Genomic DNA, 17,208 nt, shown 5'->3' with positions numbered 1-17,208 from the left:
AGAAGTTAGTTCAACATCATTTTCAGTGGCGTAGATGGTAAGGCACACGCTTTTTGACACGATCGACCCGAGTTCGATCCCACCTTTTGCCAAACATTTTTTTCTCCCTTTTCAAATGTCATATCGCATCAGAAAGGAATTTATTTTCAATAAAAATTAAGGAAATAATCAAAAAGTTGAAAATAAAGTATCAGGTAGGGTTAGGGTAGGTGTAGGGTGGGCTTTATTGTCCCAATAAGGTGACATCCAATTAATAAATTTGAATTAAAATGATAATTTACACTCAGTACGTTATTATTGCGTACTGTTTTATAATGTACTACAATACTGAGGTGCAGATAATTGCCACTATTTGCAATAAGTAGTATAAATAGCAGAAAATGTTGCTATTTTAACAGTGTAAATAGAATCTATAGCTATTTGCACTTAGTGTAAATAGCATATCTTTAAAAAATATACAGTGCAAATAGCCGCTGCCAAAAAGTAACTGGCGTTACTTTTTTGAAAAAGTAACTCAGATATTTTCTTGTAAATTAAAAAGTAATGCGTTACTTTACTAGTTACTTGAAAAAAGTAATATTATTACGTAACTCGCGTTACTTGTAATGCGTTACCCCCAACACTGGGTATTAGGTATAATTATGGGATGCAGAATATGGTCATGAAGAATACAGAATGAATATGTGCTTAAGTGCTAATAAACAACCAATATGCAAGCTAATAATTACCTACTGTTAAAAATGATAGCTGAGAAATTGTTCATCATACTAATGTTATTTTTCTATATTTTACTAATTATGTGTTTTCTATGATTGGTCCATATATAATCCTACAAACGCTTGTGTATTATAGACGTTATACAATGTAAAAACAGCCAGGTGTTAAAAGCCACTCTATCAGTTATTCTCTTACTCAGTATCAGTTCTTCTCAGCTGTGAAGTTTGTTTTTCTTGCGTGTCGTCCTGATTCTGCTAACAAACCTAGGCTGACTGTTTCTTGTTCGTTCTTGACAACAAATAAAAACGTAAAGATGCAATAATGACAGAGCACCCCTAAATGAAGATCGGTCCTATATCAGATCAGTGCTTGCATACTTGATTGAAATACATCATGTAGAATTGGCAGAGTGTCACAATGCTGCAAACGCTGTAAAATCTCAGTTCAACATTATCTTTATTCTTATTTGAAGGGTTCTGATAACATACATACGTGTTAAAATAAAAGACGTTACAAAAGAGTTACGGAAAAATACACTGAAAATAAATAAGTGCATGTTTGTCCAGGCAGCTTTTTTCCCCTCCATATAATGAACATCAAAACTGGCTAATTATTCAACAAGAGCAATAGGCAGAGTCACTCAACATTGTGCAACACTATTCGGATCCCACATGCCAACTTACGCTGCTTGACTTCTTCGTAAAAGAGGAGTGAAGAGTTTCTTGCCGCTTTGAACTCATCTCGACCTCTAATGAATGATGGATACAACGCGGGACCGCGGGCGCGAGTCTGGGCATGTCGTGAAGTGACAAACTGAGTGACTGATTGCCATGGAAACGTAAACGTCATGTATAAATTATCTTGTCTTTTTTAATTTTAAATCATTCTGCATTTATATACATTGCTCCATTAAAACCTCAACATGTCGAGAACACAACTGTCCAATGAAAAAGTGCGGGGGACGAATTTACTTTTTATAAAAAGTGGGGGGGGACACGTCCCCCGCGTTATCTACGCCCCTGGGAACGCCTCCAGCGTGACCGCGCTCTGAACCACGTGTGTAATCTGTCCAATGGAAGGGCGAGATATCACGCGGGTGACGTAATCGACCAGGACGCATAAAAGCACGTGCGGCGGAGCCGGCATCAGCTGTTTGTCATTCAGCAACCGCTACTCTATATGTGTGTGTGTCAATCTGTGTTGTGAGTCTTATTTAGTGTTGTTTGTCCCTTACAATCACTTGAAATAAGCTCCACAATGTGTGCAAGCACTTGTGCCAGAGCGGATCGCATTACAGGCTGTATGTTCCTCTCTGCACACGTTATATCACTGCTGGGGATACACACAGTCTGTGTGCGGTCTGCTTGAGAGTCCGTTCTCGAGGGAGCTGACTGCCCGCTTTGTGTGCGTTTGTCACTGCTTTCTCTCAGAAGGCTTTATTTGAGGAGTGAGCTTTCACTAGCGTTCCTCGCGGTACCGGTCCCGCTTCTGCCGAAGAACGAGAAAAAAAGGCGGAGCGGCGGCTGTGGGAATCGCACATGGAGCAGGTGGAGGGAATGGAGACGGGATCGCTCTGTCTCCTCCTGCATTCCCCAGATCTAGCACTCTCGCTCGGGGCTGCAAGCACGCGGTGCGGTTCTTCCCCTTTGAGTGAGAGCTCGCTGTTGCAGCGCGCGTTGCCGAGGCATTACGTCATTCTCATTCTTATTATGAATCCTTTTCATATCAGACCATGTGCACTCGTCTGGTCGTGTTTCTGCATTTAATTTTGACTAATTAAATGATGTATTTCATCTAACTAAGAGAAGTTAGATGTGTATATATGTATAAATATACATATGTGTGTAGGAGCCTCTTGGGACATTTCTGGAGTGAGAGCACGATGCTTTACCTCTCTTCCTCTGAGGAGGTTGAGGTGATCAACACCCAACCGTGTTCCAGCTCCTCATTTAGGGAGCATCAGTTCTCGAACTCCCCATAATATTGGAGTCAGAGTTGCGCTACCAGGCCAAAGGCTTCTAGCAGAAGGCGGATCTGCGGACCGTCATTCTCTCTGGATAGTCTTTGGCTAAAACACCCTGCAGTATGAAACAACTTTTATGTAGTCAACAAATCCTTGAGTAAATTGTTTTACAGCCAACACACAATAGAAATTATAAAATGTTTTATCTTATCTTGTTTTACAAATCCTTTTTTTTTTTTTTTTTTTTTTTCATATACTGTATATCTGTTTGGCTAGAATAGCTTATATATTCACCTCTCTTTAGTCTTCTAGAAAAATTGAGAGACAAAATTAAAATTCATCTCTATCAATTTAGTCAATAATTTTTGAAAAATGTCAGAGATAAGGGAACATTTTATAGAATAAAACTCTGGTTGTGAGGGAACCTGCTTCACCCAGCTGCTGTCAGGCAGTGACTTTGTTTGACATTGCTTCCTGTGGATTTTCCCAGTAACCTGATATACAGACAGATATCAATTTGTGGAGGAAGGCAAAGGTCTATTTCTGACTAAAGCATCTATGATGAAGCAAAAGTCTGAGGAGCACAAACTGACACTTTGCATAAGAAGCGCATGATGAAGCATTAAAAGATGCTTGAAGGAGGTTAAGGTGATGTTCTGTAACGATGCTTGTTGCTGCAACTGCCTTCAACCAACGTGACCTTGTTAAGATTTCTATCATTTATTTGAAAAGTTTTCTCTCATCTCTCTAAATCTACACCTTCCTAAAACTAACCTTTAGCCTTCAAGGTTTAAAAAGCATAGCTTTCCTCACAAAGTTATATGATGGCTCGGTGGATGGTTGGCCGTATTACAGTGATTATATACGTCAGTCTCAGCAAAAAACATGCTTTGACTCATGCTTTGTCTTTTTGGTGTCATGCAGTTTAAAAGACGAGAGCAGTTTGTTGGTTCTGCTGCACTGTAAACCCTAATATTGTCTTTACTTAAACAATCAAGTAATGTTGACTAAACATTACTTAAAATTTTGCATTTTGAACCTGTTGCTTAAAAATATGAGTTAATTTAACTTATTTACCTTCAAAATGCATAAACTTAAGATTTCAAGTATTGTGAGCTCAAAATCACGATTAATAGGTCATTGTCATTTTCACAAATGTAGTTTTCTTGACTGTACAATTCTAATACCGTGTGTATCCTTTAAGTGCAAGGTCTTTTCTATTTTTTATCAGAAAACAAATGGCTTCAATTACAATTATTGACCATAATGGGAATACATTTAGACTATTTATTTTTATTTAGGAAAAAAGTTGATAAATGAACTTCAGTATATATACAAGTGTTTTTGTGACACTGATATATAAAATTTAACTATTTATTTTGGATGCAATTAATTGTTTGACACCCCTATTCAGAATGTTTTCCATTTGTTCAATCAGTTTTGAAAAAGTGACAAATTGACGATTATTTACATAGCATTACTAAACCGTATCATTTTCAATGGGGGAAAAAAAAAATCTAAATAAACTGCATTTTGATATTTCAATTGTGTGTTTGTGTGTGTGCATATATAAGGAGAAAGAAGTTCTTTAAAAACAGTAAAAACAGTATATTTGATGGTCACACTGACAACTCCAAACAACTACACAATGTATCCAAAATTACTACACTAAACAGTCTTTCTGTGGTCCCTATAGTAAACTAGCCAGTAAAATCTACACAGTAAACGCAAAACTACGGAATCACAATACAACTAGTATTAGCAGAAGTGCTTTTTTTCTTCTTCTTCTTCTTCTGATGTTGTCTACATAAGCGCCGGCGCTTACGTTCTGACGCTCACATATCATGCTTACGCTATTCTTCCTTGTGATTGGCCATGCAACGAGTTCTGCCTAGCAACAAGAGAACTAATGCAATGATTGGTGGATTTCAAAATTGGTCCTTTTGCCCTTTTTGACACCACGTTTCAAGACGAAGTTTTCTTCTATGTTCGGTAAGTAAAATTATATAGATATAGTTATTTTAAGTGAAATATGCTTGTTTAAATCCTTGTGGTATGTTTCTATAATAAAAGACAACGCAGCCATAATTACAATATTTCCCGGTCAAACTTTGCCAGCGTAGCCATCAAGTAACGATATGGATCTGTGATGGTATGATAACTGAGATATCAGATTGTTGTTTATTTGATTTGTAATACTGAACCATATTAGTTATACACTTAATCGTAGTGTAAACGTGTATTTCTGTGGGAAAGAACTTGGCAGCCACTTCTGAGATAAATTAACGTTGTTCCCCCCGTTCAAATTTTCCAACCTTGCCATTAGTTAACGACATTTTCTTAATGATTTTGTGATTTTAAAATTTTATTGAAACGACAACGTTTTAAATTTTGTCAACATGTAATTTATTTCTTATTTTCATATCAGTAATCTGTTATGTATAATAGATAATCCAATATTTAATTTAAATCATATATTCTCATTACAATGCCTAAAATAGATTGATAGTGAGTTTTTCTGGCATTAATAGAATTTCATGTTTTCCTCTAAAGTCAGCACAGCCAACTGAGGTCCAAACCCTTGTTCTTCGAGGACTGCCTATCATGCTTGGAGATGATGACTCTTCTTTCTTCAAGTCATGTTTAGTAAGTACATATGTTCTTAAAAGGAATAGTTCACCCACAAATGATTACACCATGGTTTACTGACCCTCAAGCCACCCAATCAGAGTTATAATAAAATATATCCTGGCTGTTCCAAGCTTTATAATGGGAGTGAATGGGGGATGAGATTTTGAAGCTCAAAAAATTCCATCCATCCATCATAAAACCGCTCCACATGGCTTCAGGGGGTTAATAAATGCGTTGTGAAATGAATCAATGTGTTTGTGTAAGAAAATATCCATATTTAAAACTATATAAAGTGAAACTGTAACAGTAACACCTCTCGTAGTTCAAAACACTTAAGGTACATCCTACATCATACATCACATTACTTGCACTTTTATTGTAAATTGAATATGGTCCACCGGAAGCTGGATATTTTACTTTATTGAAAGGCCTGAGTGTGAGTATATTTTAATTTTGGGTGAAGTATTCCTTTAATATACAAATGTGGCCAACTTTTTTTTTTATTAAATATCATTTATAATGCATACTTTAAAAAGTGTATACCAAATTCTTTGCAGGAAGCATCTACATTTGCATAAATTCAAGTGTATACATGTCAGTATAATGTTGGATTAGGGTTAGTGATTTGAAACTTAATGCACATTCTGATAAACATGCATTGATGATAAACCTTTGATTCCTGATCACAATACTATGTTTATACCTGTTTTTTCACTAGGTGACTGATAATCGCAACACTATCCTTGATGTGCCAGTGGGGATCTTATTCGAGGACACTGATCTTCAGCCCCCCAACTCCTTGCATTTGACTTCTTCGATTGGAATAATTCTTGAAGGCCAAGTGGTGATGGACAAAATGCAGGACCTCCCACAGGCAATCTGTCTTCTCTTTGGTCTGATTTACGCACTAGACCTGAATTACCCAAAATCACTGGCCAACACGTTTGATTTCATCCAGCGTGTACTAATGTCAATGGGACAGAATGCTCTCAAGCCTAGAGTGCAGTCTCTGTCAAACCAGCTATTTGCTTAAGAAACGCCACAGATACTTTAACACCACTCTTTGTTTGGGGTTTTAAACAAAGTTATCCATTAATCTAATTATCCAGTTATCTCCATTATCCATTTATGAAGAATAAAAAGTATGTTTAAATTGTTAAATGCAGAGTTCTACAACTGATGTGCAGTAGTTACTTTGGGTAACTCGTTACAGTAGTTACTTGTTACCATTGTTACACCTCTGTAGTGTGGTTGTGACCCAGTAATATGTTCATTACAGTATAGTTTGGACTGTGATATTGTGACATTTGGGCCAAAGGCACTGAACATGTTCAGTATGTTTTATTTTAGTTTGCAGTCTTTGCACAAAGCTTAAACATTGAAATGTAGTAAGAAAGTAATTATTATACTTAGCATACATGTTTAGTACATTAACAATTGTGAGGAGTAAAAAGTGTAATTATTAAGTGCACAGAGTTGTGCAATTGATGTAAGTGCACTTATGTTGGACATTTTTACTGTTGTTACCACTTTTACAGTGTGGTTGTGACCCAGTAAATTTCAACTACAGTATAGTTTGTATTGTAATACTGTGAAATTTTGGTGAGAGACACTGAGTATGTTTTTAGTTCGCCATGTTTGCACAAAGCTCAAACAGTCAAAAGTAATAGCTATGTTTACATTAACATAATTGTGATACTTGAGTGAAGTATATATGTGTAGAGTTGTACAATTGATGTACTGCACTAGTTAATTTTGTTACAACCTTTACAGTGTAGCTATGACCCATATCCATTACAGTATAGTGTTTACTGTACTTTAATATTGTGACATTTTGTCAATAAAAAGTCAAAGATTAAATATGCTGTTCATTTGTTTTATTTAAATTCGGTGTGCACAGAGCTTGCAGTAAAAAATAAGAACATCATTCAACAGTTTGTTACATTTCCATGTTGAGTTAACTTAAATGTATAAGTACACTTAAAATTAATACCAAGTTAAGTGAACGTAATCGTGTAAGTACATTAAATAAGCACCAAATTTGGTGAACTGAACAATTTAAGTATAGTCTACAAAACCGCCAAGTTAAATAAACTTTAATATGCAAGTTTTGGGAGACTCCATTACTCAATTGAATTGAGGCAACGAGTTTACTCAATCAATTTAGTTCAGTAAACTTATTAGGGTTTTCAGTGTGGGCTCAAGAGTTGAATAACCAGTTTTAAGAAAGACTGTTTGTCGTTCCAAATAAAAGACAAGTGCCTTGTTCTAACAGATGGTTGTTCATCGATCTTGAGAGAAAACAGGCAGTGTGTCTTAACCCATTTAAAAACATAGAACAACTTAAAATATTTTTTAAAAAGTGTAAAATAATTTATCATATATGGCACAGAAACACTAAGCAAAATGCATCAATTGTGATAGAGATGTTGCTCAATTCATAAGGGAAAGATTGAAAATTACTATACTTTAGTTTTGTTTGAAACCATAATGAATTATCAATAGACAATCTTTACAATGGCACACACTGTATAAAGGTGCTAGATCATGTTTTCAAAACGGTATAATGGAGTTTTTGTCTATCTAAAGTTTTTTTTTTTTCAAAAAGACGTTTCATCAGCTGAACAATCAGTTTGTTGTTAGATACCAGTACAAACTACTGAACACACTGTACTTCAGTCCCTCACAGCCTCGTTTTCATTCTAAGCAAAAACTTAAATTTGGCACTATAATAGCAATGATTTATCTTTATATACAACAACAGCAAAAAGAATAAACACTAATTCCTGCCTCATGATACAGGGTTGTTGCTCTTGTCATTTGTGTTATTATTGTTGTGATCAACAGTGATTCCAAAAAAAGTTATTCCAAAAAATGCTATGAGGACCATAAACTGTTTGGTTACCGATATTCTTCATAATATCTCCTTTTATGTTGAACAGAAGTAAGAAACTCGTACAGGTTTAGAACAACTGAAGGTTGAGTAAATGATGACAGGCTTTTCATTATTGGGTGAGCTATCCCTTTACCCTTGAGAATACCTCTTGGAAAGGTTTATTTATGTTACACCCTGTCCTGAGATCCAGGTTACAATACATATAAATGTTCAAACTGTATTCAAATGCAAACTGATGGTTCCGGTGAGCTGCCTAATGATGGGACAATATGTGTGGATGAAACATGGGGGCCGTGAGACTCTCTTAACTCTGTGGCATAAGTTAAAGAACTCTTCCTTTTCATTGTCTTTTTCTTTTTAAATAGATACCTATATTTAGGCAATGTAGTTAAATTTGAACCCTATCTACCCAAACCCATGAGAAAACAATGCATGAAAATACTCAGGATGTAATACCATCTTACAGGTGTGAACAGACTTTGTTTATAACCTCAACAAAGTTGCATTGTAAATGACAGATAACTTCAGTTTCAAAACATTTCATATTTACTAAATATCCTGTATACTTTCAGAATGTTACAGAATCTGGTCATTTTCAGCAATATGACCAATTGAAGTAGAAATTTGTTTGAACACTAAATAGAGGTGGAAATAGAAACCAAATACATTTTAGCCATGAACAGGAATATAGATGGATAGTTTAGTAATATGGTAAATAAACATATAATCCATAATTACTGTCTAATATTTATATTCTAACAGCATGTTTGCTTTCAACAATGGGATTAATAGGTCAATATACGCTGAGAGAAAAAAAATGGTGTAGGATTTACTCTAAAATATTTTTACTCATAAATTGCTAATAAATTCACAAGTTGAAGTTGAAAGACTGAACGAGTATTTTGTTGTAAATCCTACTCTAATAGTCTTTAAATACACACACACACACACACACACACACACACACACATATATATATACACACACACTTTTTTTTTTTTTTACAGTATACATTAAATGAAACAAACCCAATATAAAACATTGTACATCCCATTTTAACATTTAGTTCAACAAATCCTAGAATAAATACTACAACAGATTATATTAATATTTCAAATGCATTGCAGAGATTAACAAGTCAATCAAAGGGAATATAAAAGTTTATGCATGATAGCCATATTTTGACAATCTTGGTCATCGGTTTATCCATCATAATGGCCCATTTGATCACAAAATTCTTTGCATTTCTCAATAAGGTTTTTTATTTGTATTTCTTTTATTATTCATTATTATTATTAATTCATTATTTATGTGTGGGACATACACAAACTCGTTCACAGATAGTAAACTTTTCCAGCATTTTGCAAATTTGAACTCAATGGCAGATTCTGTCCATGAACTCAAGCAGTTCGATTAATCAGATATTGGAGGCCACAGAACACAATTTACACAGTTATTATTTGCTTCCCATGTAAATGAAAAAATAATATATTAAAATAAAATAAAAATAAGATAGAAATATAGAACTATTCCATATAAATATTTTATAAAAGAGCAAATAAATACCGAAAACTAAAGAAATAAGGGCTTGAATGAACATTTAAAGGAAGTTATTTGTCGTGAGTTATTATTAACAAGCCATAGATCTGTTGATAAGACAACAGTTAATAGACCAGTCCTTCACCTGGGTGTCACAGAAATGACCTACCTGTATAAATGAAGGTTAAATTAATGTTAAAACTAAATGACACCTGACAAACTCCTCCCTAATCTTCCCAGAACACCTCCCCATTAAACAGGTGAGATGAGATGGCAGGGTATAAATCTGTGAACCTGGTTTGTACACACAGGCACTTCTGTCTCAAATTTGCTCCAAGACCAGACTCCTGAATCCACTGGTATTTGAGAGGACATCAGTAAAGAAAATGGGGCTCGGGGTAAATGAACTAAAGCTATACTGCTGGATTCATTGCACATGCATTTCATTTATTTAAGCAGATTTATTTGGGAGATCTGGTTGTATGTGTTTTATATATAGTGTTATATATTGTTTTATGTGTGACAGACGGGGAATGATGAGTACAAATTGGCAGCAACGTCAGAAGATGGAGTCAAAAAGCCCAAAAGAGGGAAAAAGAACAAAAAGGACATGGAGGAACTGAAGAAAGAAGTGGAGCTGGTATGATTTTTTTTGAAAATTCATACATTCATTCACACATTTTTTTTTCAACTTTGTGACTTTTTGGTTGGATTTATGTTGGGACCTTCATTGTATTCCTTGTATTTTTAAACTTGGCGCAACATTTCCTTCATCAAATTCATATTCATATTTAAATTCAAATAAAAAAATAAATATAAATAAAAATAACTTTTGTTGAATTTAAATTTATTTTTGTTCAATACATTATGCACTCTTAAGCGCACTGTTACAGGACGCTGTGCACAAGTGGTCGACTTGGTAATATAAACGGAGACAATTTAAAACAAGTTGTCATTATTGCTCTGTAAGCGAGGTCTAATATGCAGTTACGCACAAGTTCTCCTAATAATATAAACCAACACGGAACACTTTAAAGCCATCTAATGATTCTTATAAGTGATTCACTTATTCTTGAGAAAAGCGTGCTTAATTCTGTGTGCGCTCGCTACTATGGTCAAGCGTGCTACTGCCAGAGCAAACTCTGACCGTGTTTTGACATGAAATTTACATTTATCTGAGTATATAATAAATGTCCATGACAAAAAAAGTCAAATTCTAACCTTGCTTTAAAATATATGACTTGAAACTAATATTATTATGAACAACTGCTCAGAGGCTTATGGTTTTAACTCGTCTGAAAATGAGATTTCAAACTTCTTTACTCTTCTGCAGGATGACCACAAACTGACCTTTGAAGAGCTTAACCGAAAATACAGCACTGATCTGACCAAGGTGAGAATAAGTTTAATGACACTTTAGGAAAAAAATGAAGCATTATTTCTATTTTGAATCATTTGTGTGAAACAAATGATTACATTTTGTGGAGAATGACTTATCTTTTAGTTAGAGTAATAATGCATCCACATGCATGTAATATTGTTATTTATGAGCATCTGTTTTCTGAATGCCTTTAATTGCTCCATTTTTGTAACTTGTGGCAGGGTTTGTCCATTTTCCGAGCAAAGGAAATCTTAGCCCGCGATGGACCAAATGCCTTGACTCCACCTGTTACGACTCCAGAATGGGTCAAGTTCTGCAGACAGCTGTTTGGTGGATTCCAGACACTGCTGTGGATTGGTGCATTTCTTTGCTTCTTTGCATATTCGATCCAGGCTGCCTCAGAAGATGAACCAGCAAATGACAATGTATGAGAGAAAGTGTTTTGTCTTCATTTCTACACTGGCATAAATAGTTAATTTGTCAGTAAACCTAGTAACATCATTATTATTTTCAGAAACTCTGACCACTTTTGATAAAAGTGTTTTATTCATTAAAAATCATGCTCTTGAGCAGTGCACTTAATATAAGGTTTCTCCAGAAGGATTATTCTCCTATCGAGTGAGCTGTGAATATAATTAACGATTATTTATGGGATTTTCTTGCAGCTGTATCTGGGTCTTGTGCTGGCTTTTGTTGTCACAATCAATGGATGCTTCTCATACTATCAAGAGGCCAAGAGCTCTAGGATCATGGATTCTTTTAAGAACCTCGTTCCTCAGGTATAAAAATGTAAATTCACTTTATATATAAAAAAAATGGTTTCATAATGCTAAAGGATATTAATTTTAGTTTATTGTCATATAGAAAGCCCTGGTTATACGTGATGGAGAAAAAAAGATAATTGACGCTGAGGAAGTAGTTGCAGGGGATCTTGTGGAGGTCAAAAGTGGAGACAGAATCCCAGCTGATATTCGTGTGATCTCTGCACAGGGATGCAAGGTACAAATTGAATTTCATGAAGAAAAAAATGAAGTATTATGCATACTGCAGTAAATGAGTTTTCATGAAACATCACTTCTTGCATTCCTTTCCAGGTGGACAACTCTTCCCTCACTGGTGAATCCGAGCCCCAGACTCGTAGTCCTGACTTCTCTAGTGAAAACCCTTTGGAGACAAGAAACATTGCATTTTTTTCTACCAACTGTGTTGACGGTACAAAATACAGATATTTTTTCAACAGGTGTGGAGAAAATGAATGACTAAATGCCTTAAATGATGTTTGAACACAACAATGTCCAATAGGTACTGCCAGAGGGGTTGTCATCAACACTGGTGACCGTACTGTCATGGGTCGTATCGCCACTCTTGCCTCCAACCTGGAAGGTGGACAGACACCAATCTCTAAAGAGATCGAGCACTTCATCCACATCATCACTGGTGTAGCCGTCTTCCTGGGAGTAACCTTCTTAATCCTCTCCCTGATTCTTGGCTACAATTGGTTGGAAGGTGTCATCTTCCTGATTGGTATCATTGTCGCTAATGTACCTGAAGGTCTCCCTGCCACTGTAACTGTAAGTCAGAGTAACAGTATATTCAGATATTTCACACACATTTCCAAATTCCAATGATTGCTAAATGTGTGTTTACTCGCATAGGTGTGTCTAACTCTGACCGCCAAACGTATGGCGAAGAAAAACTGCCTGGTGAAGAATCTTGAAGCCGTGGAAACTCTTGGCTCGACCTCCACTATCTGCTCTGACAAGACCGGAACTTTGACCCAGAACCGAATGACCGTCGCTCACATGTGGTTTGACAGCCATATTCATATAGCAGACACCACAGAGAACCAAACTGGAACCTCATTTGAAAAGAGCTCTGCTACTTGGTCTGCTCTTGCACGTGTTGCTGGCCTTTGCAATCGTGCCGTCTTCCAATCGAATCAGAGCCATCTTCCAGTCCTTAAGGTGTCAAATTTTAATATCTAGAGTTTTACCTGTGAATATACATTCTTACTAATGTTATTGACAGTGGTAGCTTTATCTGATCAATAAAATCTGTTTTGTAGCGAGAGACAGCTGGTGATGCCTCAGAGTCTGCCCTGTTGAAGTGTATTGAGCTGTGCTGTGGTCCAGTCACTGAAATGAGAGAGAAGTACCCAAAGATTGCTGAAATCCCTTTCAACTCTACTAACAAGTATCAGGTATTTTTGTTGAGGTGTACTTTGCAGATGATGTGGATTTGACTGGTAATCCTAACAGCTCTTCATATGCCTTTTCTAGCTCTCAATCCACAAGAATCCCAATTCCTCAGAGTCTAAGCACCTGCTGGTGATGAAGGGAGCCCCTGAGAGGATCTTCGATCGATGCTCTACTATTTTGATTCAAGGAAAAGAGCAGCCTTTGGACGATGAAATGAAAGATTCATTCCAAAATGCTTATTTAGAACTCGGAGGTCTTGGAGAAAGAGTGCTGGGTAATGCCATCTTATGAAGTTCACCATGTGAAAACACTTAAATTATGATTGCAGAAGAATATGGTACAGAGAATGGTAAATTACAGAATTATGAACAACTCTTTGATCTCTCTCACAGGTTTCTGCCACTTTAGCCTCCCTGATGACCAGTTTCCAGAGGGCTTTGCATTTGATGCTGATGAAGTGAACTTCCCAACTGAGAACATGTGTTTTGTTGGCCTCATGTCCATGATCGATCCTCCTCGTGCAGCTGTACCAGATGCTGTGGCCAAATGCCGGAGTGCTGGAATCAAGGTCTTGTCATCATCGAAGATCTACTGCTTTGGTATGCTGTGAAGATTAAATCATTAAATTATATATCTGAATATTCTATTACAGGTTATCATGGTTACTGGTGACCATCCAATCACAGCTAAAGCTATTGCAAAAGGTGTTGGCATCATCTCCGAAGGCAATGAGACTGTGGAAGATATTGCATCTCGGCTGAAAATCCCAGTTGGAGAGGTTAATCGAAGGTACACTTGTTCCTTCTGATATTCCTTTCCAAAATTCAGCAAACAAAAATTTTGCTCTAGATCTCTGCTAATACAAAGTGTATCTCCAGAGATGCTAAGGCCATTGTTGTCCATGGTGGAGAACTGAAGAATATGACCTCAGAAGAGCTGGATGATGTCCTGAAACACCATACAGAAATTGTGTTTGCCAGAACTTCGCCACAACAAAAGCTGATCATTGTGGAAGGTTGTCAGCGACAGGTGCCGTTAGGGAGTTATCCATCCAATCCTACTGATACTAGACAACGTTACCCAGATGGTACCATTTTAATGCATTTTTTTCCTCCTAACAGGGTGCCATTGTAGCTGTAACTGGTGATGGAGTCAATGATTCTCCTGCTCTGAAGAAGGCTGACATTGGTGTGGCTATGGGTATCGCTGGATCTGATGTATCCAAACAGGCTGCTGACATGATCCTTCTGGACGACAACTTTGCCTCAATTGTCACTGGAGTAGAAGAAGGTATGGCATTTTATTGAACTTAATTGACTGAAGAATTATCAAGGTTACTTTGACACTTATTTTTCAAATGTATCTTCCACTTCAGGCCGTCTGATCTTTGACAACTTGAAGAAGTCTATTGCCTACACGCTGACGAGTAAGATCCCTGAGATGTCACCCTTCCTCTTTTTTGTCCTTGTTGGTATTCCTCTACCTTTGGGCACCGTCACCATTCTCTGCATTGACTTGGGCACTGACATGGTATGGGAAAGAACTGAATTTCGTTGTATAAAACTGTAAACTGTGCCTGCATTAATGTATTCCTCTGTTTATCACCATAGGTTCCTGCTATCTCACTGGCCTATGAAACCGCTGAAAGCGACATCATGAAGAGACAACCCAGAAATGCTGAAACAGACAGGCTGGTGAATGAGAGGCTCATCAGTATGAGCTATGGTCAAATTGGTAAGAGCTTACTATTCTTTACAGAGCACTCTAGGTGTTCACTGCTGTTTGTTTCTTACGTGTCTTCATTTGTAAATGTTAGGCATGATGCAAGCTGTCGGCGGGTTCTTTACCTACTTTGTAATTCTTGCTGAGAATGGATTCTTACCCTGGGATCTGGTAGGAATTCGAATTGGTTGGGAAGACAGATATCTTAATGACCTGGAAGATAGCTATGGCCAGCAATGGGTAGGTATCACAGCTCTACCAAACTTGACAGATGTGAACCAACATTTTTATAGAAATATCAGTTCTTTAAATAATGCTCCTGTACTTGACTGTTGTAGACCTATGAGCGCAGAAAGATTGTGGAGTACACATGCCACACAGCCTTCTTCACCAGTATTGTGATTGTGCAGTGGACTGACTTGCTCATCTGCAAGACCAGGAGGCTTTCCATCTTTCAGCAGGGAATGAAGTATGTACTCATTAAACAAGGCATAAAATACTGGCCTGATATCAGATTGAATTGTTTGTTCAGTTCCAGATGCTCATTGTACCTCTAAAAGCCCAGTTTGGCCAATTATATGGATTATAATTAGTATTTTTTTTCTTTCAAAGGAACAAAGTACTTATCTTTGGTTTGATTGAGGAAACTGCTCTGGCAGCGTTCTTGTCCTATTGTCCAGGCATGGATGTTGCTGTCAGAATGTATCCAATGAAGTAGGTGGAAACTGAAAGTTTAAATTAAACTTGTTTACCCAACCTTGAAAAGGTCATACATTTTAAGAAGGTTTTTTTTTTTTTTTTTTTTACGAATTAACGGTTTTCTTTTTTCATTTAGACCATTGTGGTGGTTTTGTGCTATGCCATATTCACTGCTCATTTTCATCTATGATGAAGTTAGAAAATACATTCTTAGGCAGAACCCAGGAGGTAATATGCACTTTCACTGTACATCTAGCATATCTGTTTCTCAAGCAGAAAGTTGGATTTTAATAACAGATATGACTTAAAATTAAATTTTTTGTTGTATTTCATTCCTTTTAGCGATCAAAAATGAACTAATATTTGTGCTGTTTTGTTTTAGGCTGGGTGGAACTAGAAACATACTACTAAAACCACAAATTTCTATTGGGAATATCTGTGAGGAGACATTAATTCTGATATTTTCAAAATGATACAATGTCTATTTAAGTAAATAAATAAATGTCATTAAATAGACATTGTATCATTTTGAAAATGATACAATGTCTATTTAAGTAAATAAATAAATGTCATTAAATGAGCTGAATTTGTTTTTTTTTTTTGTTTTTTTTATGAAACTAGACAGATTAAAACAAGGATCCAAGTGGCACAAAAAAAGTCAGTGCACAAAAGTATATGTACCGTAGTTGCATTAAGCAACATCCCATAAGACAAGACATCCTAAGAATATAGGCTTCAATAAACCCTTGAGTAAAAACTAACACAGATGACAGCAATATTCAAAATATCAATTTTCCATACTTTTTATGACAATATCAGATGACAACAAGGAGTGGTGACCACAATCAATAGGGTTCAGGTCTGGAGACATACTTGGCCACTCCATCACCTTCAGCTTCATCAGCAAGGCAGTTGTCATTTTGGTGGTGTGTTTGGGGTCATTATTATGTTGGAAAACTGCCGTTCGACCCAGTTTCTGAAGGGAGGGCATCATCTTCTGCTTCAGAATGTCTCAGTACATGTTGGAATCCATGTTTCCTTCAATGAACCGCAGCTACCCAGTACAAGCAGCACTTATGCAGCCCCGGACCATGTTGCTACCACCACAATGCTTGACTGTAGGTAAGATACAATTTTCTTGGTACTCCTCACCAGGGCGTCGCCACACATGCTGGACACCATCAGAGCCAAACAAGTTTACCTTAATCTCATCAGACCAGAGGACATGGTTCTAGTAATTCATACTCTTGGACAGATTGTCTTCAGCAAACTGTTTGCAGGCTTTCTTGTGAGCCAGCTTCAGAAGAGGCTTCCTTCTGGGACGATGGGCGTGCAAACTGACTTGTTGCAGTGTGTGGCGTATGGTCTGAGCGCTGACAAGCTGACCTTTCACTTCTGCAACCTCTAAAGCAATGCTGGCAGCAGTCATGCGTCTGTTTTTTGAAGCCAGTTTCTGCACCTG

The 17,208-nt window shown here is 36.7% G+C and overlaps 1 protein-coding gene across 1 annotated transcript; it reads left to right on the top strand.

The window, feature by feature from the left end:
- Positions 1 to 10,132: 10,132 nt before the first annotated feature.
- On the top strand, positions 10,133 to 16,157 carry LOC306874260 (sodium/potassium-transporting ATPase subunit alpha-1-like; the record flags this gene model as incomplete). The annotated part of the gene is made up of 22 exons (XM_079424164.1): positions 10,133 to 10,144; positions 10,273 to 10,386; positions 11,080 to 11,139; positions 11,349 to 11,552; positions 11,793 to 11,906; positions 11,992 to 12,126; positions 12,222 to 12,339; positions 12,430 to 12,698; positions 12,783 to 13,091; positions 13,193 to 13,327; positions 13,407 to 13,599; positions 13,718 to 13,893; positions 13,978 to 14,114; positions 14,204 to 14,354; positions 14,447 to 14,615; positions 14,701 to 14,855; positions 14,936 to 15,059; positions 15,142 to 15,287; positions 15,386 to 15,516; positions 15,660 to 15,761; positions 15,883 to 15,974; positions 16,129 to 16,157. The coding sequence occupies 22 exons, from the start codon at positions 10,133 to 10,135 to the stop codon at positions 16,155 to 16,157; spliced, it is 3,075 nt and encodes a 1,024-aa protein (XP_079280290.1).
- Between the last annotated feature and the right edge of the window lie 1,051 nt (positions 16,158 to 17,208).

The sequence above is a fragment of the Barbus barbus genome (genome assembly GCF_936440315.1).
Source record: "Barbus barbus genome assembly, chromosome: 8".
NCBI classification, from domain to species: domain Eukaryota; kingdom Metazoa; phylum Chordata; class Actinopteri; order Cypriniformes; family Cyprinidae; genus Barbus; species Barbus barbus.
This window is presented reverse-complemented; position numbering and strand designations above follow the sequence as displayed.